This window comes from Anopheles stephensi, chromosome 2, assembly GCF_013141755.1.
Source record: "Anopheles stephensi strain Indian chromosome 2, UCI_ANSTEP_V1.0, whole genome shotgun sequence".
Lineage (NCBI taxonomy): Eukaryota > Metazoa > Arthropoda > Insecta > Diptera > Culicidae > Anopheles > Anopheles stephensi.
This window is the reverse complement of record NC_050202.1, coordinates 24,419,245-24,446,136: the sequence shown is the minus strand read 5'-3', so window position 1 is coordinate 24,446,136 and position 26,892 is coordinate 24,419,245. Positions and strand designations below refer to the sequence as shown.

The following is a 26,892-nucleotide window of genomic DNA, read 5'->3' as shown; positions in this document are numbered from 1 at the left end:
TTTGCGGAACTCCTTAAGTTATTTAACTTTTGGTGCATCAACAGGCGACCATCATATACTAGGCGTCTCCATCGTGAAGCAACGCTTTTCTAAGTGGATCATTTTATCCACTCTTTATTCTCTAACATTTTTAAACATGTATGGCAGTTTGGAGATAGTTCTCATTATGAAAACGATTAAAATGATCAAGATAAAAATTATTTAACCAAATAAATGAATTTTGATGTTGAATTAAAAGACAAATTTTACCATAGATAATCTTAGCCAGCCTCTGTCTAACTGAGCTACTTCAAGAAATAACGATAAATTTGAGTGGTAAAGTAATACAAAAAATAAATGCCGTCTTTTGGGAATATTGTTCAGAAACTCATTTATTTACTCATATAAAATCGCTGAATCTACCTTGCAACAAGTATCCTTTTTTATCCATTTTGTTCAACCATGCCCACCGTGCGATGGCCAACGGGCGTTAAAAAAAAAAAACTCTCTCCTCCGCACTTAATACGTCGAAGATCTCCCCGTGATTTAAGACATCGTTGATCTTTTACGTGCCACATGGGTTTTAGCAGCACAGTGTGAGGTCAACTTCAGCACCAGCTTGGTCCGTTGGGATCCGCGTTGTGACTCACCACGAGACCCCAATCTGCTGCATGAGGTAATTGACGTGTAAGTCGATACGCACTTACAATATGCATACAAACAGAGGTATGCAGCTCCAGGTGGCACGTTGTAATGAATATGTTTCCTTCGTCTGCGTGGATAATGGCCATTGGCAGGAAGGCTTTAACGATGTTTTTTTTTTCAATTTCATCATAGCACGACTGAAACTGAATGAATTTTATGGACTAAAATCACTTGCCGGTGGTGAATTATTTATATTTATCGCTTGTCCTTTCCGAGTCCGATTCGCTATCCTCGTTATCCTCGTGATGGATGCTAGGCTAGTCTTAAGAAAAAGAAATGCTGCTAAAGTATATCACCTTTAATTGAGTGCGAGTGTACTATCTGTTGCTACCTGTATGATTATAGATCGTTCTTTGTAAGCTGTTCGAAGGTTCTAAACCGCTCGCCTTTATCCTGCACTATAACCTATACTTAGTAAATTCGTTAACATAACCAGCCCCTGTGGGAATTGCTCCATAAAACTCTCACTTATCTCCTTCACTTTGGGTAACTGCTTTAAATTGGGGGTATTTTTAAGATTTACATTTTTTCTCCCTAACCACACCCAAATCCAAGCACCAGCCTTGATATCCCTCATCCACTTTCCACCAATCAATCATGTCAATCCCCGTGACCCGACCAGACCCAGCGGCTCCTGCTCGGAAGAAAGCACCAATTTGCGTAAATATTATGCGTACACATTAATGGGCATCTACAGCATCCAGTACGGGTTGCTCCTCCATGTTGCGTTGTGTGAAAACCCTGACTTCTTTTTGGAGGGCACCAGCAACGTATTCCGATTCGCAGCCGAATGAAAATTTAAATTAAAAAATCATAAAACGACACCAAAATCCGGCAAGCTCTATCCAACCGGGGGTTTCAAGCTGTAGGTGCTGGCCATTTCTTCCTGTCGGGTTTTCCCTATCCCGGCACCGCTCCGCTGTTCTATGCTCTCCCGTGCTACCAACCCCGCACCGCAAGGTGGGTTGAAATTGGACCAACCATGGGGTTTGAATTGTTTGGCTGTGTTTGCCGCGGTCGTACCATTTTATGTGGTGCATTTGGCGTTGCAACGGCACGGTGTCGGTTTTATGTAACGTGCCGAGTCGAGCCGTGTGGATGCAAACAAATCCGCGGCAGCACTCAGTATATTCACCCGTCATGTGAAAGTGACAGTGATGGTGCAGTGTGGCGGTGGCGTGGACTGCGGTGGCGAAATTATTGCACACACACACACACACATAGAGTCATGCTCATGGGTTCGATTATGCTGCCGGTTTATGCTGCTCGCAAGTGCATCGCCGGCGCAGCTGCTAATTGGAGCGTAGGATTTACTGCCGTACGATCGAATTAAACCGACCGATCGGTCATTGGGGAAGTGCGGGTTAGATTTTGTTGTACCCCGTGGCCGTTTCGTAAGATTGGTACCTGCTTTGCTTGCATACTGGCACTATCTTTACACTATCTTCGATAAAGCTGATAAGTATGACTAGTTTCTCACACGCTACCCCTCCGTCCGTCCGTCACGGCACAGTTGCTAAAGCTTCATCATCAATCTCCCTCTTCCTCTCTCTCACTCGCGCCCATTTTTCGGAGGTGACCCGCATCGATCGTATTCGCAATCTGCATGCTAATTACGCTAACCCCTTTACGTTCTTCAACCTGCTGACCTATATCCTATGCGTGGTTCTCGGTTGCTACTGGTGGATGGCGGTTACTGGTCGGGGGATATCTCGGGAAATCTAATCTTGAAGGTGGCATCTGCCGTAACGACGCTATGCGTTGTGTCGGCGGTGTACGCCGACATTTTTCCTTGACCATCCGACCATCTGCAAAAGGGGTAGAGATGAGTGGTGAGAAATGGGGTTTCAACCGTGGTGACCTTTACACCGTTACGCATGTTTTATTTGCTGCAACATGGAACGAAGGTTTACCAGCCGTCTTAAGGGGTGCTACCTGCACGTGGATGGCATGCGAAATTCCTCTCCAACAGATGGATGAAATTCTCCACCTTGCACTTAATATAATGCATCTTTTGTGTTTTGGCACTCGAAACACATCAGTCTATCAACTCAAAAGGCGTCCACTTTGTAGCTACATACAATCGTGCAAACACATCTACTACCACCTTCAGCATGTGTGTTTGTTTTGTGTGGACCGTGTACTGCTCTGATCGGCGAAGGCAATAATGGAACGATAAGAACCTGCACACCGACGTCCATCGTACCGCAGCCCAGCTTTCTGTCCTACTCCACAACAGCATGGCCGTCCGTGGTGAAAGTCTCACTGGCGGAACTATTTCTCAGAAGCGCAAGCATACGGCCGACAGTTTCCGGCTCGGAATGGTTTTGGGCCAGCCAGGCTAGCCCTACGATCATCCCAAACACTAGCCCACACAGAATGATTAGCAAACCGAGCAGTGGTATTAGCAGACAGCACAAGCTGCAAAGAGAGCGAAAGAGAGAGAGAGAGAGAGAGAGAGAGAGAGAGATGATTAGCATTACATTAATCCACTACACTAAGGGCCATCTGTCCTACCTTCCGACACAGCAGATCGGTGTATTGTAGCACGTTGCGCAGCAATAACAACACGACTTAACGCACTCTCCCATCGGAACGGAGTAGATGGTGTCTCGGTGGTGTCGAAAATCATTCCTTGTAAAAGGGAGCACGGGAGAAAAAGCGAAAGTAAGTCACCCAATTCTAGCTCGCGCACTAATCACGCTCATCGTACTATACGTCTACCGAACGACTGACAGTAGTTGCAGTCTGCTGCCCATTGCTATCTGGTACGCACATTGCCTTGGTGTTTACCTCCTTATCGCTTGATAACAACACACAACCACTGTCTGAGTGCGTACGCGAGCGTGTGTAGTTGTGATGCCCGCATTCTCACACTTAGCGATTTTGGTGGAGCAGCATCGTTTGCACCTTTTCCGCGGCTACCCTATCAACGCATTTTGTTTGTAAACATGTGCGGAGCTTCAAGAGTTCCTTTTGCAATGAGTCTACTTTACGGCGTGTTTCGTGTATGAGTTCTTCTTTTTTTGTTGGTGGGTGCTATGTTGTACCCGGTACCGTTCGAGTTGTGTTGACATAGCGGGAAGGGCATGGATGAAACATTCGTCTTCGTTTTTTTTTTTGGTTTTGGACGGTACAATGCCGGTTTGAAGTAGCGTGCCAGCAAGCGTGACGCACTTGAACTGCTTTGCTTACCCCGTTGCTAAGGAAAACGTGCAGGCACATGTGACAATTAGAAGATGATTTTTTGTCCATCAACAAGAACTCTTAACCGAGGTGTGGGTGTATTCGTGGGAAGTGTGTTCTGCATATTAGGTCATCAAGAAAGTGTCCACGTATTTTAACTTCGATTTGTTTTAATGGGTTTTCCTATGTAATTTTGCAACAGATTTTTAAAATGCAGCTCTTCTCTTGTTAAAGAGATGTCAGTTAAGGCTAAGTTAAGTTTAAACTCAAAGTTACTGATTTTATGTCAGAGTTGACGGCATAAGGAAACAAATATGTCCATTTATATAAAAATATATCCAGGAGTTTGTGCTTAACACTCGAGAAAATAGAATAATTCTACCAGTTCAGCTCTTGAAACTATAGACTAAGGAATACCTTTGGGTTCATAGACTCTCCAAGCGTTTAAAACAACAAAAGTCAATACTATGAGATCCTGCGACGATATTCACCTAAAATGAGCTTTGTGGAGCAGGATCCATCAAGAAACCTGCCTGGTTTTGACAACTTAAAAACAGATACGAAAACGGAGATGGTTGAAGTACAAAGAATCTTTCAACGTGGATTAAATGCTAGCAAGAATATATTGAACGTTTGGTGGAACTGGAAAGACATTATGTACTATGAACTAGAACAAACCATCAAGCTGCGTATTCAGATCTCTACTGCAAACAACTAAAGTGCTTGATTGCAAGTGAAAGTGTCTAGCTTTCTGTGATTTGATTTTACCCGTAGAAAAAGTAGTCAGTTTTTTGTACGGGGAGGTAATTTCAGATGGGATGTGAGCCCCGGTCCTGACGTGTGAAGATCGGTGCCGTTATTGCCTCAGCCACAGGACCGCCGCCAAGATTTTTTTCAATGAACTAAATTAAGTTTGCTCCCTGCACAACCGAGCATGCTCGGGATATGGCAAATAACATGGAGGAAATGCCTTGTTAATTTTCTTTAATTGTTTTTTTTTGTGAATTTATGATTCGCAGTCATCAGGCGCGGTGATGACAATACGGCGTCTGACCGTAATCATCAATTAATAAATAAAATGAATAAAATAAATTAAGTTTGGGTAAAAAAAATCTATTGATAATTTACTTACAACATTCGAAATTTTTTAAATTATACGTATTTTTAAAAAAATATCATAAAAGAACAATTAAAATCCAAGGCTACTTTCAGGATGACTTTATACGTAGAAGATTTATTGTTTTGTTTACTTAAAAAAAATTACATTCATTTCTTGAAAATTTGTAAACATCAGCAATGTAATTCGCATTCTAACCACAAATGCTTCCTTTTTGTATAAATGATTAATAAGTAATCATGCTTTTTATATCAGTGACTTTGCAACAATCGATGTCAACATTTTTGTTCCGCATTCCAACCGCAAGTTTTTAAATTTAACCCCAAAGAATGTACATACATTTTTCTTCAGCAAAACAAAATCAAAAATACATCTTAAAAAATGTGAAACGCATTCATTCGGAACAGAGCAGTGTAACCTCGGGCTGTGGTTGTCTCACACGCGCTATAAAGTCACTCGCTCCATTATGAATTGCTAATTGGCGCGGTGCTTCTTCACTTCACGCCACGCATTACAGCTGCTGGTTGTGGGGTTGGGTCCGATGCGCTGCTCCGTATCTTCCCAATGGTTCACGGGGCGCAGATCCCATGCCAAGGGCAGCAAAGTGAATCCGGAACGAGCGTGTCACATTTTTAATGGGTACGACAACTTAATTCGCCCGGACTGTTTGTCAAAATGGCACCTTCCACCCCTGAGGCTCTGAGCTACCCATCTTGACTGGGTGCTGCTGGTACAATTAGCATGTTCTAACCGGTGAGCCGTGTCGAATTTGCCACGCTTCAGAAACGACCGGGAGCTATTTGTTTGAGGTGTTTTATTTATCTATTTTGTTGATGTTGCGCAAAGAATCTTGATTTACCCACATGAAAATGGACGCAACTTGTTGGCTGAGGATGTGTATGTTTTTTTTTGTTCTTCTTAAGCTGCTTTTAAATTGTTTGATCATCATCATTGCTTGCAAAACTACGCCGAAAAAGAAACATCATTCGCTTTACAACCTGTCACCTTTATGACGGCGGTAGCTCATCTCAACTGACCGTAATTGCCTTGTCTTGCCTGCAGACACATAGCGTACCGAAGGGTACCGAATGAATGCTGCTGCACCTAAACACATTCGGCGTTCGAACGAATAAACCACGATAACTTGGCACAGAGAGAAAGAGAGGCAGCTTGAGAGGGAGAGAGCCGATGCGGAGCTGTTGGGGGGAAATATTAAACATAGAAAAATGTTGATGATGGAGCGTCCTCCCCGGAGATGGAGATGGCACACAATCCACCACATTGTAAGCTACCGTACGATTAAAATCGACTCGTTTTTGGGGTCAATGTTGCGCCTACCTTAACGTTGTCTTTCGCAGCACCGAAATGGGAGGACGGTAGTCGTCTGCATCATGTCTGTGAAGATAGGAATAGGAGATGCTGGTTTGTCTTTTCATCGGGTATTAATCTGGAAATTTAAAATTGAAAATAGGAGAGAAATGGAGGACCTAATCAAACAACTCCAAGTAAAACCCCCATTTGGCAGCAACGATAGGCCAGGTCCAGTTTTAATCGGCAAATTGCATTAACATCACATCGCTTGGTTTTGATCGTGTAAAAGGTAATAATTAGGTGGGCTTCGCTATACTGCACGTTTTCAATGAAAGTGTCTCTGACGGGCCTTGTGCGTACGGTGCCCTACAGTCCTACTGCAGAAAAAAAAACTGAGCAGCCGCCACCAGGACTGGTTGGTTCCGAAATCGGTTACCAACAAACAGGTTACCAGCAGGACCAGAGTCTTCGTGGTGCACTTCTTTCACAAACCACACAGCCACTTATCGCTTATCACAAGGTAGTTTGAAGCATAACTTCACAAACAAACACACACACACCCGAACGATCATAATGAAAATCACATAAAAATATGGTTACTTTTTTTTGTCACCGCCGACCGGAGCTGGTTTCGTTCTGTCACATTAACGCGTAGGGTAGGTTCGGGCCGATACTGGATCGGCGCGATGTAGTAACAGTCGATATCGGTTTTTTTCTTCTCTTCTGTATCTGAGCTTGCTGTTGAGGGAGCAACGGGGTTGGGGTTGTGTAGGTGCATTGCAGTTTTACCCGAATCGGATCAAATCAAAATGAGAGCAGGTGCACAAGCCACTAGCAAGTCTGTACGAAAGCGAAACCAAGTGTGCTCAAGCTCGATTGCTCGCGTCGAGGGTGACAAGGAGCGAAAAAGAGTGTGAAAAAGAGTGAAAGCTGCTGCAACACACGCTGCAGACGCTGCGAGCTTGTTAATGGGCAAAGTGGTTTGTTCCTTCAGCCAAAACCTTCATGGTAGCGCTCACCACGGAGATATCAGTGTTAGTAGCAGCACCAGAAGTCAGCTAAGCTGATGGCCGTGGTAGTAGTATTAGTTGCATGTACCGGTCTTTCTACACAAAGCTTCATAGCTCAGCAAACGTCACGCGGATGACGCTTGGTCGTCTGAAGGGAAACCCTTTCAGCGGTACCGTCCCGCACACCCTGAAGATAACGCGAGGTAGCGCTTGAATCCCGAACCGAGGGAAGAAAACACGAAAAGATAGAGAAATATTGCATAAGATTGCATGCGTTAGACAGTGTGGTGACCTGTACCGAGCAGGGGGGGGGGGGCGGGGGGAGTGAAACGCTCTGTCCAGACGTCATCGTCAACGAAAGCTATCGGGGCGCCATATTAGACAAGTACCGTCTGAAGTGAATACTCTCTCTGGAGCGGGGTTTGCGGATACCGAGTGGACAGAACTGGCAATAAATCCATCCACATCGGCTTGGGTGTCTAAAATTGGAACCGGATAAGAACCAGTTCTCATGGACGTACGCATCCTAAAAGCTTGCTTACCTTCAGTAATTGAGGTAAAAAGTGACTTTCGGCTTCGGCCCCTGCAAGTGTCTTACAAATGTCCCGAACTTACTGACCTTGTTACGGGTTATGGGGTGTAGTTGCAGTTGGGATCGAGCATTGCTCTGCTAAGTCCTGGCTGTCTGACGTGCAATTTCGTGTGAAAGTAGTATTACCGTGAAATATAGTGAAAGGAGTTACCGCGAACGCGCACCAGAACGTGTCAGGTTATCAGGGCTGGATGACCTTCGGTTGCGTAACTTCATCTTCCCTGCGGGATCGGTAAAGGGCTGCCGCATAGAAGAGTCGTTTACTTGATAGACTGCAAACCACCGCGCAATCAGCTGACGAGTGTGGTCTGTGTGGGCCGTCTATCGTAGACGAAGCTATTTCTCCATCTTCCCCGGTTGGTGATGGGTGATTATGTGCACATCTTCTCCACCAAACGATGAGTCCCTTTTAATTCGCAATGCATCTCCCTGCTTGTAGCTAATCGGGTGCATTAAAGGGCTCTCAGCGGTTTGCTGGTTCCAACGAGAATAACTGGACGAGCTGTTTGCCCTTACCGGATAGATGGTACGTCGGGAATTAACGATAATTGCTCGTACGATACATTCGTTGCATCCTTTTCAAACTAGCAGCAGGGATTGCCAATGGTGCAACACACCATTCAAATGCGCGGCGAAATATCATCAGCAGCAGCAAGCTGATTAGCTGCAAGTTGCTGCTGTGAGAGTGTGTTTGGTAATAAATATTAAATCGGCCCCCAGGTTAAACAGCAAACAGTTAGCATGATGTCAAGCGGATGATGAGCATGTCGCCGCACCGTGAGAGAGAGAGCGACGCCCGATTGTTGTGAACCCGGTGGGAATAACGATCGCAGAATGGCGATGTATGACAACCATCACCAGCAACTTCAATCGGCTTTCGGCCTAATCGAGTGCCGCTGGGAAACACGAACGCAAGATTAATCTCTTAAGGCGATGTTTGTGCAAACAAGGGTATATCTCGTTGTCGATTTCCGTTTCAATTCGTTGCGTGTTTATGTTCAAAATTTTTGACCCGCCCGAAACACGTGTTGTTTCCCCGGAGCGCCAATTCTCAGGGCTCCCAGAGTGTGTGCCTGCCGAGCCATTTGCTCGTTTTGTCCAGCATTCCTTTCACTTCGTCTCCCGCGCTTAGTGGTTCAAATCGCACGCGTACTTTATGACCGCCCGGTCGGTCAGGAAAATGCCACCGCGTGGGGTAACCTCAACTTGAGACTCGCGCGACCCATCCTGTTTTATGACATCCCCAAAACATTTCGGTTAACCGACCGGCATCAGCAACAATAAATTGGCAAATGGTTCTCAAACGAGCACTCACTTCAAACCGCAACGGCCGTTTTGCGTGTGCCGTTTTGAGCAGATGATTCTCGGTGACATTTTGGGGCGGTTGACATGGTTGAACTCCCCAAAAAACAAACAGCACTGCGCTAACCTTCGGTGGTGGTGGTGGTAGCGCTGGTTGGCGAAATTTATGCGATGGATTGGGCCGCGAATGGTACGTTCGTGTGCATCCCACGTTTGGTAGATTAAAAGAGAATGGTTATCTGGTGCTGTGTTAGTTTGGGGTTTCCTTTCGACGTTAACGACGCTACTGCTGCGGAACGCGTGGGTTTTGCACTGGCCCAGCACCTCATAAATCAAAGTGAACAGATTTTTTTTTGTTGGCGCGTCGCACAGAATCACTGTTCGGTGAATCTTTTGAGCGCAATTGAAATGCAACCGTTGCTACTTTCAGTGTACTTGAGAGGAATTTAAATGGGTATTGAGTGGTTTAAGTTGTGTTGATACACATTGTAATTATGCGCTAGAATTTATTCATTCCTGTCTGACTATGGTTGTTGACTTCTACTAAAAATGAGACAGCATTTTAATCGGTCGGAGCAGTTATTCTTCTTTGGTGTCACTTAAGAACTCACGAGGTCTTGATCTGCAATTTTCGGCTTCGTTGATTTAAATTACTTATAGTCTAAGCAACGCTATCGATTTTTTTTAAATACTCAATATTCTGGTGGCTGAGGCAACAGCGGTGCCAGTCTTCACACGGTAGGACCGGGGTTCAAATCTCATCTACACCGTCTCCCTGTACGCAGGGCTGACTACTTTGCTATGGGTAAAATCAAGTCACAGCTAGTCAGACCGAGCATGTCAGACCGAGACCTTTCAAGGTTGTAGTGCCGAGTAAGAAGCAGAAGAAGAATCTTGAATATCATGCCTTGCAAATACGGAAATTGATTGGCAGTTCAGGACTTCATCCAATATTTAGGCATTACTTTTACAACACTGAGATCTTACAAAAATATTCAATTTCAATAACCAATTGAGGGCTCAAAGATATAAACTGTTAGCTGTTCATGGTGCTGTGACCAGGATTCGTAAAAATCTGGCTTGAGGCACGGCTCTATCGTATCCTTTTTTTTTACTATGTTTTGTTTATCTGTCAAATTTGCTAACTCATCGACTCTCTCTCACTCTCTCTCTTCCTGCCTCCCTCTCTTTCTCTCTCTCTCTCTCTCTATCTCTCTCCTCTTGGCCCAACGACCTCTTAGGTCATGCGTTTCTGGTTTACTATACTTAATGATACCACATGAGTTGTGTAGTCAGTCCCAAGTACAGGGTAGCGGTCTGGATGGGATTTGAACCCCCGTCCTGCCTTATGAAGACCGGTGTCGTTGTTGCCTCTACCACTGGACCGTCCCACTCGCTCCATCTGCTAAAGTCCTTGTTTGGATGAAAGCTACAAAATGCATCAAGTCATTCTTTCGATTTTGGTTAATCCCATCTTGAACAGTCGTTGTAGTCGACATAGTCGACATTCGGAGCTTAGGCTATACATGGTAGATCTATCATAGAGGCACTACTAACATGCAAATGTCTACGTCTAATTTAGCGTTGAAACGTCTTCTTGAAACAATATTGAAAATTACTAAACCTTTTTTTATAAACAAAACAGGCTGTTGGCAATGCAATATTACTTCCATCACCAGTGCATTCTTGCCGTGCTTGTACGCATTTTTGTTTGGCTAGACAGTATCGGCTTACATCACGCGTATATAGGTACCCAAGGCGAACGTTGACGAAGCGATGGGCAACATTCCATCTTGCACCTTGCTGCTCACCCACCATCATCAGCATCATCATCGTCGAGCAGACAGCCGCCGATGGCATCTTCAAATTGGCATCCTCCGGCACATGCGAAGCGACGGGTGAATTTGGGATGAAAATAGAAAGGCCACCCGAAAGGCCACAATCAACAAAAATAACCAGGTCGACCCTTTGAACCCGTTAATGTTGAAGCTGTAGTTTTTTATAGGAGAATCTCTTTTTCTGAGAGCAAAACACTATAAAGCTACTGCTTAGCAAAAATGCTTCACAATTTTCTATTTGTCTGTCGCCGTCCACATTCCGCAGCATACCAAACAGCTGACTAAACGCGTATGATACTGGTTTGCTTTGTCGCCCGTCTTTGTCCGCGGCTCAATCTCGCGCACAAATAACTGCATGAAGATTGGTTTCGATTTCGATCGACAGAAAACAGGTTCGAGCGTGTATCGGGAGGATGTTGCCTGCTGTTTACGTTCGTCGGTAGCCTTCGCGACCGGAGCCGCTTCAATACTGCGTCGACTTCCTGCTTGTCGTGCATGTGTCATTTACACACATCTTGCTGAGCCGACTACAGAGGACGCTTTGCTCTGATCCATTCCCCATTATATGCCTCATGCCTCAGTCCACCTGCCATCGTGACCGTTAGTGTGCGTTCGTTTGGTCGATTAGCCGACGAGATGCGTCTTGGCATGCGGCGACGTAGGAGCTGAAGATGATCAACCGTTTGGAAGGGAAAACCGGTTAACATTTAGCCAAAGATCACGGGAAAAAGGGAGAGCAAAGCCGCATCGACACATGGCGCTCTCTTGCGGCGCGCTCATCAGTTGCGGGAGTGAATACTTTCGATTTCGTTTCGTTCGCTGCGGTTCGTCTCTTACGAGCGCGTTGATGTCGCCGCCGTCGCCACACAACGTGTGGAGCGCCGAAAATGTAAACCGTCGTCCATGTGTGTGTGTGTAACCCTTTGGCAGCGTGAGAAATAACGTACGAAGCTGGCACTATTAATAGCGGCCCGGGCACGATCTGCCTCTGACCTGGTGAGGATGAGCGCTGTTCGATATTTTCGAACCTGGCCGGAGGCTATTCTGACCATCCGTTTGGCGATTGCCCGTGGCAGTGTGCCAAAAGGTCAGCTGGGACCACGGTGAAGGTTCTCTATTTTCGCACACACGTACGTGTCGGAGAGGTCTCCTATTCCAGAAAGTAATACGTGCTTAATGGACGGCACTCCACCACGTGCTTTATGTAAGGTTAGGATACGCGTACGCCAAGAACGAAATCTGATCGCACGACTCGTACTTAACACCTTCGACACGAGGTCCCGACCCCCGACCGCGAGACGGGGGTTTTTGCGCCAAGATAAGCAAAACGGGGGCGAACATGTCAACGCGGGGGGCTGAACCCTGTGAACGGTTTTAGCAGACGCAGAAGTCCAAGGCTGTATTGACATTCACTGCGAGGCGAGTGACACAAATTAGCTAAATCAAAGCTTGGTGGCGTTTCGTGTTTCGCGAACGTTGTTTTGTGAGAATGATCTCAATGTGGGAGACGCCAGAAGTTATATGTTTTAGGTTTCAATGGAGTCTGTAGATGCTAAGCAAATATTAGGTGTTTGGTGCTATCAGATATAAGTTAGAATGTCAGCACTAGATGCATCTCATTCAATATTGACCCATGAACGGATTACTGTCAGTTCAATTGATATCTTGTGCCTCGTTAGAACAGTTTTTGGCAATATTTTGTCTGGATTTGTGGGGAGATGTCGATGGACATTATTGAGACTAGGGACTGAATAAGTAGAGTCCTTTAAGTTCAACATCAGTAGAGTTTTGGATTCGGTAGATGTTGAAAGATAGTGGTATGACTGTTATAACGACGACGTGTTCAGTCTTATATCCGCAATATTTTGCAGTGACTTCGATGAGCTATGGTAGATTTGCCATGTCACTAGAACACCTCCAGTCAATTTGGCCCTCAAGTCTTTTCGTTCGGCAAAAAGATCTGAGTAGGTTATCATGCGACGCAAACAGGAGATATCAATATCCCGGTATATTTATGTAAATTTTTAAAGTGCTCTCTTATCAGAAAACTTTGAAATATTTTAAGCCTCTAGAACTCCCGCCTCCTTATCGTAATCTTCTAGAGCACCGAGCTACCTCTATTGAACACTCCCAACTCTTGGGTTCAGTTTTCGTTGCACAAAGTTTTGGTTCCGAGGGTCACATCGTGGCGTAGAAAGGTTTCGATCTTGTCCCACACCATTCGACAAAGGCTAGGTGGCTCTATTCCCTTCTGGCCCCGACGGTATACCGATTCATGTGCAATGCAACGCAAGTCAGGCAAGCGCCACACCACACAAAGGCGTTCCAGTGCAATAACAGCAACTGCAACCGCAACTGCGCACAGCACACGCTATGGTGGCTATTCTAGACCAGATCGCAAGACACGGGACCACACAAACGCTCGGGCGGCAATTCTAACACCACAATCACGTGCGAGCGCCGACTCCGTGTTTTGTTGGGTGGTTTGAATTAATTATGATCATTGTACCGGGAGTCTTGCCCAAGTGCCCGCGCTGCAACTGTTTGGTACCCCGTGGGAACTTACCCCTCCTAAATGGGTGCCCTTTGCCCCCGCCCCATTCGTCACCGTCTTCGGAACCTGCTGGGAATCTCCCAACGTGGTGCGGTAGCAGCAATCTTGCACGGGAGATTGCAACCCACCCGGTGAACCATCTGATGTTTATTGGGCGATTATTTATCATGGCGCTTTTGCTCGTCCAAAGGCTAATCACTCTATCAGCGCTTGCGCTGGCTTCAAATATTACATCAGCCGGGTGTAATTGGGAAGAATTTGGAAGACAGAAAAAAAACGGCTCACAACAAACGGCATGCTCCCCCTATTATCATGTGTGAGACTTATTGGAATGGTTTCAAATCGATTATGTGCCCCGGCCACACCACCCACTCGCATGTGCAGCCAAAGCAAGGGTGCAAGAGATTGACCTACTCTCCCAACAAGGGGTGTAAAAGAGTTCGGGTCACGAAGTACGCCATTTCTTCAGGCCCAACAGCTGCCGATAAAGACGGTGAGGAAAGCGCTCACGGTGCTGGGTGTGGAGTGTATGTGGAGCGAAATTATGACACTTTGCACGTACCCACACACGGTAGCTGTTGGTGTGGAGGAGGTGGTGGCTCAGTGATGATGATAATGGGTTGGCTCCCCCTGTGTATGCTGTGCATTACTTGCGCGAGATACTTTGGCATCTCGTGTAGAGTTTCATTTCAATTTACCTTTTTTGCCGAGCTACATGCAAGCGCATGTTTGGAGCATCGTTGAGCAATCGCTCGTTCGGGGGGAGAAGCTGTATGATAAGAGTTTGAATGTGTCTATAGAAACCACCCATGGAAATGAGGGTACAGCACGTTGTGGGATGGTATTTAGCTTTAACCACACTTTTTGCAGACCTCGCTGATACCTGAAGACGGGGTGTAGCAATCGGAGAGAAATAAAAAAATTGGCTCCCATTTGATGAAACGAGACTGCAATTGGGCGCCATGTTTAATTGCACCGCTAACTCGATTTAGCAAAGCAAACGTGGAGCATGCGGCGTGTGAGAGGCATGTTTTTTGACAGCTTGAATCGAAGTCAGACATGACATTTGGCGCCCAAACAAACACCGTTCAAGATAACAAATTGCTATTGATGATCGTTTTTTTCATATACGGAACCTGGTGAACTGATCACTGAGCAATGGCGAAGACCTTTTAGCTTAATTATGATAATTATCTGCCCAATTCATACGCACGGCGTATGATTTGTGCGCTGTTGTTGTGACATAAAACGCAAGGTGTCAAAATTCATACCCGGCTCAACGGTTTCGGGTTATTTATTCTTGAGAGTGTGTGTGTGTGTGTATTTTCTTTTGTAAGCAGGAGCACAAACATCCATCTCCATCCAAGCTTTGTTTGACCAACAAACAAAAAAAAAACACATTACCATAAATAGAACAAAGCGCCACGTTGGGTTGCGAGCGGCGGATGCGGCGCATACTAGCCTTCAGAGTCATTAGAAAACTATTATCGCACTATGGACACAGTACTGGTCCATTCATCTCTGTCATCGGGTTGCGCTTCTCGGGACGAACCTTACAAGTTGATAAACGCAAACGGCGATCCAGCACCTGCTCACAGGCCGTCCAAGGGGTTTCATCGGTGTGACTTTGTTCGTCCGGAATGTGACTCTGGAAGGTGCAGCTCTGTAACATGTTTTGCCCCTGCTGGCCGGCATACAGTGTCAAGCGTTCACCGAACAAGGAAATGTCATCCGTTCTGCTTTACGGGTGAAGAAAGGCGCGAACGTTTTTGCATCGCGAACGTTTGCACAGAGTATGCAAAACAATCCTGCACCAGCGGGATCTTTATAGGGGAGATGTTGCAAAACGATTGATTTTTATAGTCTCATCGTGCGGTCATCAAGCAATGACATCAAGCAGCTTGGCATAAGGTTTGCGCCCGGTGATGCTCATTTTCTAGCTTCGTTCCGCCTTCAGAATAGCAAGTGCACACGAAGATTATGGAGACCTTCAAAGGAAGATTTGCGCATTATTTTGCCACTATTTAACACTACAAACAGCATCATCATCATCATCATATCGAAACAACATCAAGGCAGGGCAAACATCTCCCGGTCGCCGCGTAACATTCAACTATAGAAGGAGGACCTTTTGTGTGCACCTTACTACACTTTTCGTACCACCGGGCAGAGCATCCGCCTTCGGAACGTCCAAATATGCCAAATATTGATATTGATGCAATTTGCCAACGTTTGACCTTTGCGCCTGCGGTTGGGGTTTTGGTGGACGGTAGAGTTTAGTGTGATTTTTTTTTCTTCCTCTTTTCCATCCCCGACAAAGCACCATTACTTATCTTGGTTTTGTGTCTTTTTTTTTTGCTTCTATTTTCAGCCTTACCCGATGGCATTCCGCAGCGATTGTTTTGAGCGAAACCACACCACGGAGGTCCTCGCCTCGCTCAGCAGGGGAGAATTGAGCTGTCATTAGCTCCATTAGTGGTGAGCAGATCCTCTTAATGTTGGAGCCGTTTTTCCCGTGGCACGCGTCGTCGTCCAAAAGCCGTCGCGGCACGGCAGATGGTGATGGCACATGGGCATTGTGATGTGCAAATGTCAGAACCTTCAAGCGCGGTTTATATCGCACCCCCCCCCGGGTGTGGACCGTATGTTCCAATGCCACCCAAGGTGTGTGTGGACCGATTGGATCCTTCGCAGAATTTGATCATTTTGATCTTGATTAGGGGATGAAGTAACTCATCGTGAACTCGTATTTTTGCGGGAGTACAATCTCAATAAGCAGGATGTTTTGTTGGGTGGATGTTGAGTATAATGCATAATTTAAACCATGTTTTTAGGACCTTTTCGCAAATACAACCCTCTTCATGTTTTATATTCAGTTTTTAAGAACAAAAAAAGCAAAGGTATCCGCAATTTGTTTTGCTTGTAGATTTCAAACCTAAATCATAAACCTTTTTACGTTATTGATCATTTGCGTTGCTTCACGTGGTCCATTCAGATCACGACCTTGATCGACGTGATGTTATAGGATAACTTTTTTACGATTATGTTTTCGTAATATCCTCAGTTTCGATTTTCAATTGCAATGTTTCAAAACTTTACAAGGCCCATAATGATACTTTTTTACTTATCCTGTGCTACAACCGCTTCGCGGTCTTAGCCTGCTGCAACAATTCTCGACACCGCTCACGGTCCAGCGCCTTCGTCTGCCATTGATAGTCCGCCAAAACGGCCGGGATAACGCCATCACGCCATCTCAGTTTAGACCTACCACGCCTCCTCTGTCCGTGTGGACGGCCTAAAAGGACTTTACGGGCTGAGTCGTCCGGTGTCATTCTCATGACGTGACCAGTCCACCGGAGCCTGGCGAGGCTAATTCGTTGCTCGTAGAGCTGGTCATTGTAGCGGCTCCTCCATTGCGCTTCCACACATATGGGGCTAACAATCCTCCTTCGTCAGTTTTGGGAAGAGTCCATGTCTCAGAGGCGTATGTGCGTACTGGGACTATAAATGTTATGTACAGTCCCAGCTTTGTCCGACGCGACGGGTATTTAGAGTGGAGAAGTTTCCTCAGGCTGTTGTATGACCGGTTGGCAGCCAGCACCCGTGCGCGTAACTCAACATCAATTTTGTTGTCGGTGCTGACTCTTGACCCCAGATAGGTGAAGTTTTGGACGAATTCGAAGGTGCGGTCACCTATCTGTACATCACCCCTGCGTAAATCAGTGTTTGTTAGCAGGGACGCTGGTGATGCCACCATCATTTTGGTTTTTGCCTCGTTAATCTTCAAGCCGAGGTTCTGTGGCACTCGATCGATCCTTTGATAAGCTTCTGCTACGTAGAAGAGCCTCAAACCAATGATGTCTATGTCATGATCCCTGGAGTTTTCACCACCGAGTCGCGGATAGCTCTCTTTAGCGCCAGATGGAAAAGGAGTCAGGCAAGCCCATCTCCCTGGCGTGAACCCTTCGTGGTAACATAGGGTTGTCCTGAAAGTTTTCCATCCACCTTCACCATAATGATATTAGTATCAATTATTTTAAAATAACTAATATTGCTAGCAATACGGCCAGGCCGTTCTTCATGAATAAAAAAAAAATTAATATTGCTAAGTTTTGTATCAAATTTAAACCAGTTTGTATATTTGAATATTTGATGAAATCATTTACACTCAAAATAGATAGGACACTGGCATCCTAAACTCTTCTTCAGATCCACTTGGAGTAGGCTATCCAAATCTTAAACAAAACCAAAACTGCTAACCTTGTTACTGAACGCTGTAAGAAAGTTCAAGGCATTTATTGATCTCAATGCGTCAATACATCTATCACTTAAAAGACATACCCTTGAAGGTACGTCGGAATGCACTTGATCCGTAACCGAGAGCGCGTTTGTGAACAACAACAGCACTTGATACTCGACAATCACATCTACCAAACCATTCCCCACTGTTGCAACCTGCCCATTAACATTGTCCAGCAACAGATCCACGAGGAATGGATCATCTGCACCGAGCCATGAGCTCGAGTATACACTGGGCGGGCATAAATTACCATCCCCATGGGTAAAACCGGTCAACACGCTCATCATCATCGTCAACCGGCCGTCCTCAGTTTGCCACCACCGCCGGAGACACGTTTGTGCATTGATTGATCATCGGGTTCGGGTTTTTCGTAATTTCCGCATACCGAACGATGCCGATGTTTTGTCCTCCAAACTGTTGCACCCAACAGGAAGCACAGCCACACGGTTTTGGCAAGTTCTCGCCACAAAAAATAAAATGCGAGCAAATACAAACACTGCGCACCCATTTCCATCAGCGCCGCATCAACGCCACGAGCGTAACGCAAAACGAAGAAAGATAGAGTTTGTAGCACACAAAAAACGAACACGCGAGAAAAAAAACCACCACAAAACCTGCAAACTTACGCAATCGGTGACAGGAACCGTTATAATTCCGACCGATCGCCTCCCACAAGTTCGCATTTGCATTCGCTCTTATGTCATCGAGCTGTCACCAGGGGCGATCGATCGTTCGTTCGCGTTCGGCCGATCGATTCCACGGGCTCACCCGGCTCTAGACTGACCTTAAAGCGCACAGGGACAACCGGCAGTAGAACGCATTCTTTGCGTCCGCAAAACGCGACTGGAACAAGGTATTAATGTCAAAGCAATTAACGGTTCAATTGAATCACCAATTTGGTTGGTCGCCGCCGCCGCCGCCGCTGGTTTGTCATTGGCACACGGTTTCGGTTCGGTACGGCTCGGTAAGGTGCAATTATCCGGACCGCCGTTCGCCAGCAGGTTGCCTTCGAGCGTGCCTTATGGAACGCGTCCCATTGCGCCCGTTACCCTCTGGTGTATGCGCTTCCTAACCAGCCCAAAACCGATCGTTTGGAATTGATGATGAGCCAGAGCTCGGTCAAGTGCTGTGAGGAGCACCTTAGGCACACAATCATTTGCATGCGTGGCTTTCGTGGTGGCGGACGTGAGCGACCATTCGTGGCCACATGGTGAAGTTTGCTATTTATTGGCGAAATATTTGCGATCGTTAGAATTGGTGGGGAAATACGTTGTTGGATTTAATTGATCTCGTTACAGCGTGACGGTGTTGAATTGATTGGCCAATAATGAATTTATAAGTTTCCGCTACATTACAAGCAATTATCTGCAAACTGATTAATTTAAAGTGAGAAATAACAGACACATTTTACAGCAAATGTTTTGTTCATTTTCGAAAGATGAATACTTCAATTAATAAAGATTTTTAAAAGAAGATTAATACAGATAATTTTTCTCTTTTATTAGCTCAGGTTATTTGTTAAAAAATGACACCAATTTTATTTCCTTGAAGAATTTCAAGAAAATAATGCTTGGAACAACTCAAAACTAGCCCAACTTAACGAATTCAAATTACATGGCTATTAGTCTATTATGATTTAGTTATTTAAGAAATTTTTTGCCAAATAGCTTACCAAAACTCAACTGATTGGTAATTACTGAAATAACATTGTTTATTTCACATACAGAAGGGATGACAATCAAACAGTCAATTTGAAAATGCCAGATCTGTCAATCCCAAGTAACACGGATAAAACGACACCCGTTTATTTTGTGCCCGAGTAAACGAATTGTTTTGATTTATACGCTACACAAAGCTACAAGCAATCATAGTAAACCGGACTTTCCTGATTATTACTTCTGAAACGGTACAATTACAGTAAACAAGGGGCGTTTTAGAACGCGATATAACTTTCCCTTGCAAGGACACGTTAACGGGCAGCATCAGCATAAATCAGGCGGGTTTCTCTCGGCTACAATTATGTAAATTGAATCGTGCATAAATTTCTTCGTAAACGTTGCACTCCCTGCACGATGTGTTTTCAATTTTCCGTCCACTACCACCCAATCTGGCACGCCGCGGAACATTATCGACCTCGACCCATTTTGAACCCCATGAAAAGGCCTTGCTATACCGGTGTTTTGCTTGCTCCTTTTTTTTCTCACTCTATCACTTCAAACCTCGGCACATGCCCGAAACCCATAATCGGTGCAGCGATTATTTCTACCGAGTGGCACATGTTACGCGGCCGCTGTACGCACATGTTATCAAAAAATGTGTCTACCACATTATGCACCACCACCTAGCGTCACCATATTGAACGTTGAGAAACACTCCGCTCGTGCGGGGTAATATGCGCCGTCTGGCACGGTACGGTGTGACCTGTCAGCTGCGGCCATGCTGCCGAAACCAGACCGATCCACTAACCCAGTAAAATCGAAGGTGAAAGAAAAGAATCAACAACAAAACAAAACAGACTGCATTTGCTTACTGATACGAGCAGCAGAAACATGAGAACAGTGAAGAGAAAAATGAAGTAGAAAAAGAATGAAAAAAGGACAAGAAACAGAAAGTTAACGAAAAGCGGGGATTTTTTATCGCAAACGAAATTGAAAAGAACTGTACGATAGTGTTTGATGGAAAGAAAGAGTTAAATAAGGAGACAAAGATACAACGAAAAACCCTATAAAACGTGCATATCTTATCTGGTAAAAAAAAGTTAAAACGAACACAAAAATAAAACAAGCTAACGAAACGGCAAACCGAGCAGTAAAGGAAGAGAATGAAAGTGAAACAGAAGCGAATGACAGTGAACTTAATCGTCCATAAGAACTTGTCGTTACTTTTTGTTTTATGAATCATTACCTGGCGAGTGAAAACTCGCGCGTGGTTATGATGAGAAAGTGAAAATAATGGTTGTCATTTTTAGTGGTCTTCCAGCAGCATTTCAGCGACAGTCGGCGACGTTTATTAATCGCCAACAACGAAATTTGCGAAATAAGTGCAACCACACAGTGAGAAACACACCGAGAGGCGACATCATTGTTACATGATCGTCATCAATCGCCGTGATCAATACCTTTCCCCGAAGCAAGTACGGCGTCAGCAGTGAGTGAATAAGTGAGCGTGTGACGTGTGACGTGTGTGTGAGAGAAGGAGATAAAAAATCGTCCATAATTTTTTGAGTGAATTTTGCGTAATCGTGCAAGTTCCAGCCGTGATCGTCGTGCCTATCGGATCATTTCAGGCACCGGTTGGCAGGGTGCGTGTGTTTGAGTCTGATTTTTGCAAAATTGTGTGACCCGCCGACGAGTGACAGCAACGCGGTAAACAACCGGGACGACCATGAAACAGGCAAATGGTCGAGTGTTCGATCGGAATAAAGCCACCGCGTACAGCCGGAAGTGAGCCGGATCGAGCGTGTCCAGCACGAAAACCCCCGGGACGTCCCGGAGGGAACCGAGCGCTCTAGCGCTGCCAAACCGTACCATCCATCCCGGCCTTTTGGTGGGAAGCGACGTTCTGAGCCCCCGGACCGGACCAGCGCAGCGTGCCTTCATGGCCAACTTATGCAGAAAGGTAAGCTATGCTCAGTATCTCAGAGAATCCTCACTTCGGGCAGGGGGAACCATTTTGCAAATGCAATCGGCAGTGGGAAAAGTCACATACCTAACCTTTGCCGTGGGGTTTTGGGCTCGTAAAGATCAGCTGCCTACCGTCCGAGCTAGAAATGGAAAGGAAATCGGATGGAATTCATTAGCGTTTCGGTACAAATTTTATGCGTCTCGGCGACGACGTGTTGGTTTGCCTTAAACCAGATCACAGATAATGGCATCGCGTGCCACCATCGTCTGCCAAGCGCCGTAACCTTTGCCGATGACCGACGGGAAAAAGAACCTTGAGGATCTCTAGAATCAGCATGACTGGGCATGATACTTGGCTCTCTGGGCGGTTCTAATTTGCATTTGGAAAGGGAAGTGAATATTTTAAAATGCATTTCTTGATTTTCATGAGCTTATTAAGGTTCTAGTTAATGAGCTTTAACAACTAAAATCTTTTATTGTCTGTTCTTCAATATTTTTAACACCATTTTGGAGGTGATATACGTCGGAAGATATTTGGCGGAGTTGGCTGACAATGCCAATAAACATATTTGTAGGGTATCGGATATGGATGAAATTGAGCTATTTTAACCAATCTATCAAATGAATTCCTTTCTTAATGTCTTGCAGCAAACATTACGCTTTTTACCATCTCCAAATATTCTTCCTCGCAACAGTGACCTATCGAACCAGTGCCGAAACCGTATTTGTTCATCTAAATTAATGTCAAACATTCAACGAATTGACATTTGCAAAGTTGACCAAATCGTTCGGTTCGCCTCGTTCGTAGCACAACAAAAGCGAGACAAGTAAAACCCTGGACTCCCGAAAGTAAGTGAACCGAACCAGAATTCTGCCCACATCCGGGATCTCGTGCGTTCTTTCTAGGCACCCTCTGAAGCCGCTGACCGGTTGTCCGTAACGCATAGCACTGAACCGGTTTCAGGCACTCGGGGCGGGGGGAGCACAAACCGCTATGGACACTGTGGCGTTGGTGAGGGCAGAACGACCGGAGAAGTCATTGGTAAACCACTCTCCATCCAGATTATTCGCAGCGAGACTGCAAAGATTAAAAGCGAAGGAAAAAGTTCACTTCAAGACGCCCGGCCCGGTGCCCGCCGGTGGCGTAGTCGTCTTTCCTTCCTTCCTGCCATTCTACTTGATCTCATTTGGCGCCGGTTCGCTGACCTTTTGCTGGGAGTTTTGTGTTTTTTTTTGCGAGCCTGTCGATTCTACCCCTCATCCAACCCCGCCGGGACGGATCTAGTGCGCTAAAGATCGAGCGGGGCGTTAATATAAATGTCAATGATTGCAACCCTGCTGCAGGAAGGATGATTATTTCCTGTATGCCTCCCCCGAGAGAACGAAACGGAAAAACGGAGCAAATGCAAAAACCATCATTTGCTGGTTTCGATCGTGTCGGCGGTCTTTGGTGCTGTTTCTTTGGTGCACGATTATGATGGTAGGCAGATCGATATCCGACTGCGTACAGGATGACGCTGGCCATCCGAAAATCCGACCCAGCAACCCAGCACGGCTAACGACTAATTGAAGTTCAGATCCACCGGTGACGGCTGGTTCGCTTGCGCAAGAGCGAAATTCGCACCCGTACTTACCCCGGATTTAGGGTTGCCCCGGATGAGTGCCGGTTTAAGTGTGGTGCTCTGTAGCCATCGATCCGTTCGGCTGACCTTTTCCGTTTTGCGTTGAATTCCAAATTCAATTCCGCTCCAAGCGTGGATGTGGATGGTGTCCAAGATCGTCCAAGAAACGGCGGTCGGACAAACTTCGGACGTGCGATGGGAGTTTTGGGATGAGCTTTATGCAATCGAGTGCACCAACCCCCAGCTTCCAGTTCCCATCGGGTCGTCCGATCGATGCGTGACCATGGCCAACGGAGGGCCAGCTCTGGATGGAGGTCTGGACACGATTTAGGACGGACTTAGGACCGGACCCCCGGACACCACACTGACCGAGTTGTGGCGTACTGCGGGCAGGATGAAATACGAGCTCGGTTGTATCGGCGGTGTGAGCCCTACTACCGATGGCGACCTCCATCCACACCGGGGCAACTAATGCCTCCGATGATACCTCGTGATGCCACGTGTTACGTAACGTTATTACCAGCTCACGATCCGCTTCTCTTTGGAAGGTGTTTTTTTTTTCTTCTGGTTGTCTCGCCTTTTCGGACGCTTCTCATCTCCTGCGCGAGAAGCGCACCATCCAATGTCCAATCCCAATCGTGCCCATCTTTTATCATCGTTTTATGAAGCCCAAATCAACCACAAATCAGCGCCACACGTCGAACGTTGGGGGAGGAGATGCTGGACGATTTGGCAGGAGCAAGGGGAAGTGGCAAGACGACCCGGTGCGGCCAAACCGTCCGATAGATGCGCATCTCTTTGCCAGGGGAGGGGGGCCCCGAAAAGTCTCTCCAACCAATATACAAATGTACGCCTCGGTCTGTCTCTTAAGCTTGCGTAAGTTTAAGCGACTTTTCTTGCTGCGTCATTCTGCTACGTCTCTGCGACTAAATAGAGGGAGCTAGTTGAAGCAGAGAGAGAGAGAGAGAAAAAAAAAGAAACCTTTCACTTTGCTTCTCTTCCTTTGCCTGGATACGAATACCGTTTCCTTCCCTTGCAAGCATCGGGACCTCCAGAGATAGAGAACCCGTCCCGAGGGATCCTGGACGCGCGGTCACAAAAATGTGGTTGACATTTGAGAGGATAGAACGTTGGTGTGGGGGGGTTGATGGGGGGCGCGAAGGTATACAGAACACCCGGGAGGAAGGTCGCCGACTTTGCTGCTCGGTCGTAGCCTCGGAAGAGATGCAAAGGTATCGGTTCTTAACGCTCCGGTTCTTTCACTCACTCGCGTCCTCCTGCGGTCCTGGGGGTGGTTCTTCGGAGATTCGCTTTCGTGCACAAGAATATTCTTTGTTCTGGTGCGACGTGTGTCGAACGTGTTTTTGTGGCAGGATAACGGAGTCGGTGTGTGGGTGTGTGTGTGTGTGTGTGCTTGTGTGTTTGTGGTTGTTTGTTTTGTTCTTGCAAGGTAAGTGAAGTGTTTGAAGAAGAATCGGTACTTAACACTGTCACGTTTGATTGCAAGATGTTTTCGTTATGATGATAGAAAATAAGCGTGAATGTGTTAAGAGAAAATATGTTTCAAAGAAGTATTGTAAATTGGAAACATTATGGAAAATGTTTAAGAGAATATTGAAGGACATTGACGTAGTAGATTTGCTAAACAAAGTGGATCGCTATAACCTAGCCTGTCTGAAAATTCTTGTTCTACTGAGTCTACCATTTCAGTGTCACATAATTTTCTCATGCTTTCGGATTACACAGTGCAATTTATGAGATATTCCAACCATCTAGCGCAGGGTTTTAAATAATAGCTGATGACCAAAATCATAACCATGCTTCAAAGTTTACTTAAGGCTTACTGTCAAATTAAGCTGATCATCTCTGTTTTCTCAGTGTACATGAATCCCGTCAGAGGGCGCTAATAATAGCTAAGGGAATTTAGGTACAGATATGTAAGGATTAAGCGGTTTTCCATTTTTGTTATTCCATTTAGTAATATGGACAAGCTCATAGCTGTGTTTTAAATAATTTCTAAATTAAATTTTATACATCACACTGGAGTCTACGAAGACATCAGCTAGACCATTATAAAACAGCAATTAAGTTATACGAATCCTAATTTTCAATTGTGTGCTAGACAATTGCTGATAGTCATTGTAATGTGTAGAGCTTATCGTGGCTTGTAGCGGTTGAACCGCATCATCAAATAGCAAAATTTCAACCTCTCACTAAAATGTTTGGTGAGAGGTTTCATGGTTTGAAAGTACTAACATTACTTATTATAAATCTTCTTCTTTGTTGGCCTACCGAACTCTTAAGGTTATGCCTGCCATTTGTGGCTTACTAGACTTATTGATAACGCATAGTTGGATAATCAGTCCTCACTGTAGGGGAACGGTCCTGATCAGCTTTGAATGTCGGTCCTGTCGTGTGAAGACCTGGGCCACTTCTGCATCTCCTCCCCCCACCACACTCCCTCTAAACCACCCCCCCCCTCCTGCCCCTTATCTTCTCAAAGCTCGTGTCGCCGTTTTGTCAATTCGACTTATTAGCCTTCGTTTTTAATTTTCATGCAATTTCTCAATTTAATAAATAGAACACGTTTTCTTATGTGTTTTTTTAATAAAATTTTTTAATTTTATTTTAGAAACCCTTTTCTTTTTTAAATTCTCAATTATTTATCACGTGATTAAATGTTTATCTTTTACGCTTTAAAGTAGATTTGAGGGGCAGTATTACTTAATCCCGTCAGATGGCGCTAACATAAGCGAATAAGTGTTAACAGTAATGCTTGTACATCAAAGAAGATTAGAGATATGCTTTACTCATGAATTATCCTTGAAACAGGAAAAGCGGGATTTTTGTTAAAAAAAACTTAATATTATTTAACCAAGTTCTTGTGGAAAAATTAAACATTGAAAGCCAGTTCACGGTTTCCTGCTTAAACGTTTCGACATTCTCATAACAGATAACAAATGTGCACCATTTCCTGTCCTTCTATCACCCATTGGTGTTCACTGATTTTTATGCAAGCCGAACACACTCGCCATTACACCGAATCGCTATCGAATCAGTTAATTGAATCTCATTTCCTTCCAATCATCACCGTTTGCCGGTGTACTATTACGTGCTCTCGCAGAGACACACGCGCGTGATCTGCTAAAGCAAAAAAAGAATCAAACAGCACAATCCTCGCGCCTAATACAAACGGTGCCAGACTCCTAGATTTCCTGTTACACAATGCACAGTGCGAAGTCTCGTGTAACGCCTCTTCATATCATATTCCCAGTACATCATCGCCAGTTCGGTTCGGCACGGTGCGATTAAAAACATCAATTAAAATCGGTACACTGGAATCGATCGTGCACCGCGAGTCTAGACTATGCGCAGAAAAGGGAACTGCAAACCCAATGCTACCCACCTGGGTTTGGTAGGGGTTTTTTTATGTGATTTTACTATCAAACAGCGAGACGGGAACATAAATAGACTGTTTATAAATGTGTTTGCTGTTAGCGAGCTTACACTGGGCACTGGTAGCTTTCCGACGCGATAACATGTAACGCCTCACCTTTGCCACCTTTCGGGTGTTGTGTAAGGTGTGTGTGTGTGTGTGTGTGTGAAGTGTGTTCTTGGCTTTTCCTACCTGCACCTGTATAGCAAGTGAACGACAATAAGGAAACCCAAGCCCACATGATAACTTTAAACCGATCGATCGATCGATCGATTCGATTGCTAACAAGACGAAGTGTTCTGGCTAAGGATAAGGGT

At 45.4% G+C, this 26,892-nt stretch overlaps 1 protein-coding gene and 1 long non-coding RNA gene across 9 annotated transcripts in view; one reads left to right on the top strand and one right to left on the bottom strand.

Moving 5' to 3' along the window:
- Positions 1–26,892, top strand: part of LOC118504750 (transcription factor SPT20 homolog) — an 83,890-nt gene that overhangs the window by 9,585 nt on the left and 47,413 nt on the right. For 7 of the 8 annotated variants that reach the window (XM_036039664.1, XM_036039657.1, XM_036039665.1 and 4 more), the window contains one exon: positions 20,863–21,512. In XM_036039664.1, coding sequence (XP_035895557.1) covers positions 21,492–21,512 — 21 coding nt within the window. In that variant the 5' untranslated portion in view covers positions 20,863–21,491. Of the gene's footprint in view, positions 1–20,186; positions 20,376–20,862; positions 21,513–26,892 lie in introns of those variants that run through there. The other variant, XM_036039662.1, reaches the window with a different exon arrangement.
- LOC118504754 lies at positions 435–3,437 on the bottom strand. Its single transcript, XR_004905341.1, has 3 exons — positions 3,202–3,437; positions 2,598–3,105; positions 435–2,492 (listed from the first exon to the last, which is right to left on the bottom strand). It is a non-coding gene; the product is annotated as an uncharacterized LOC118504754 (long non-coding RNA).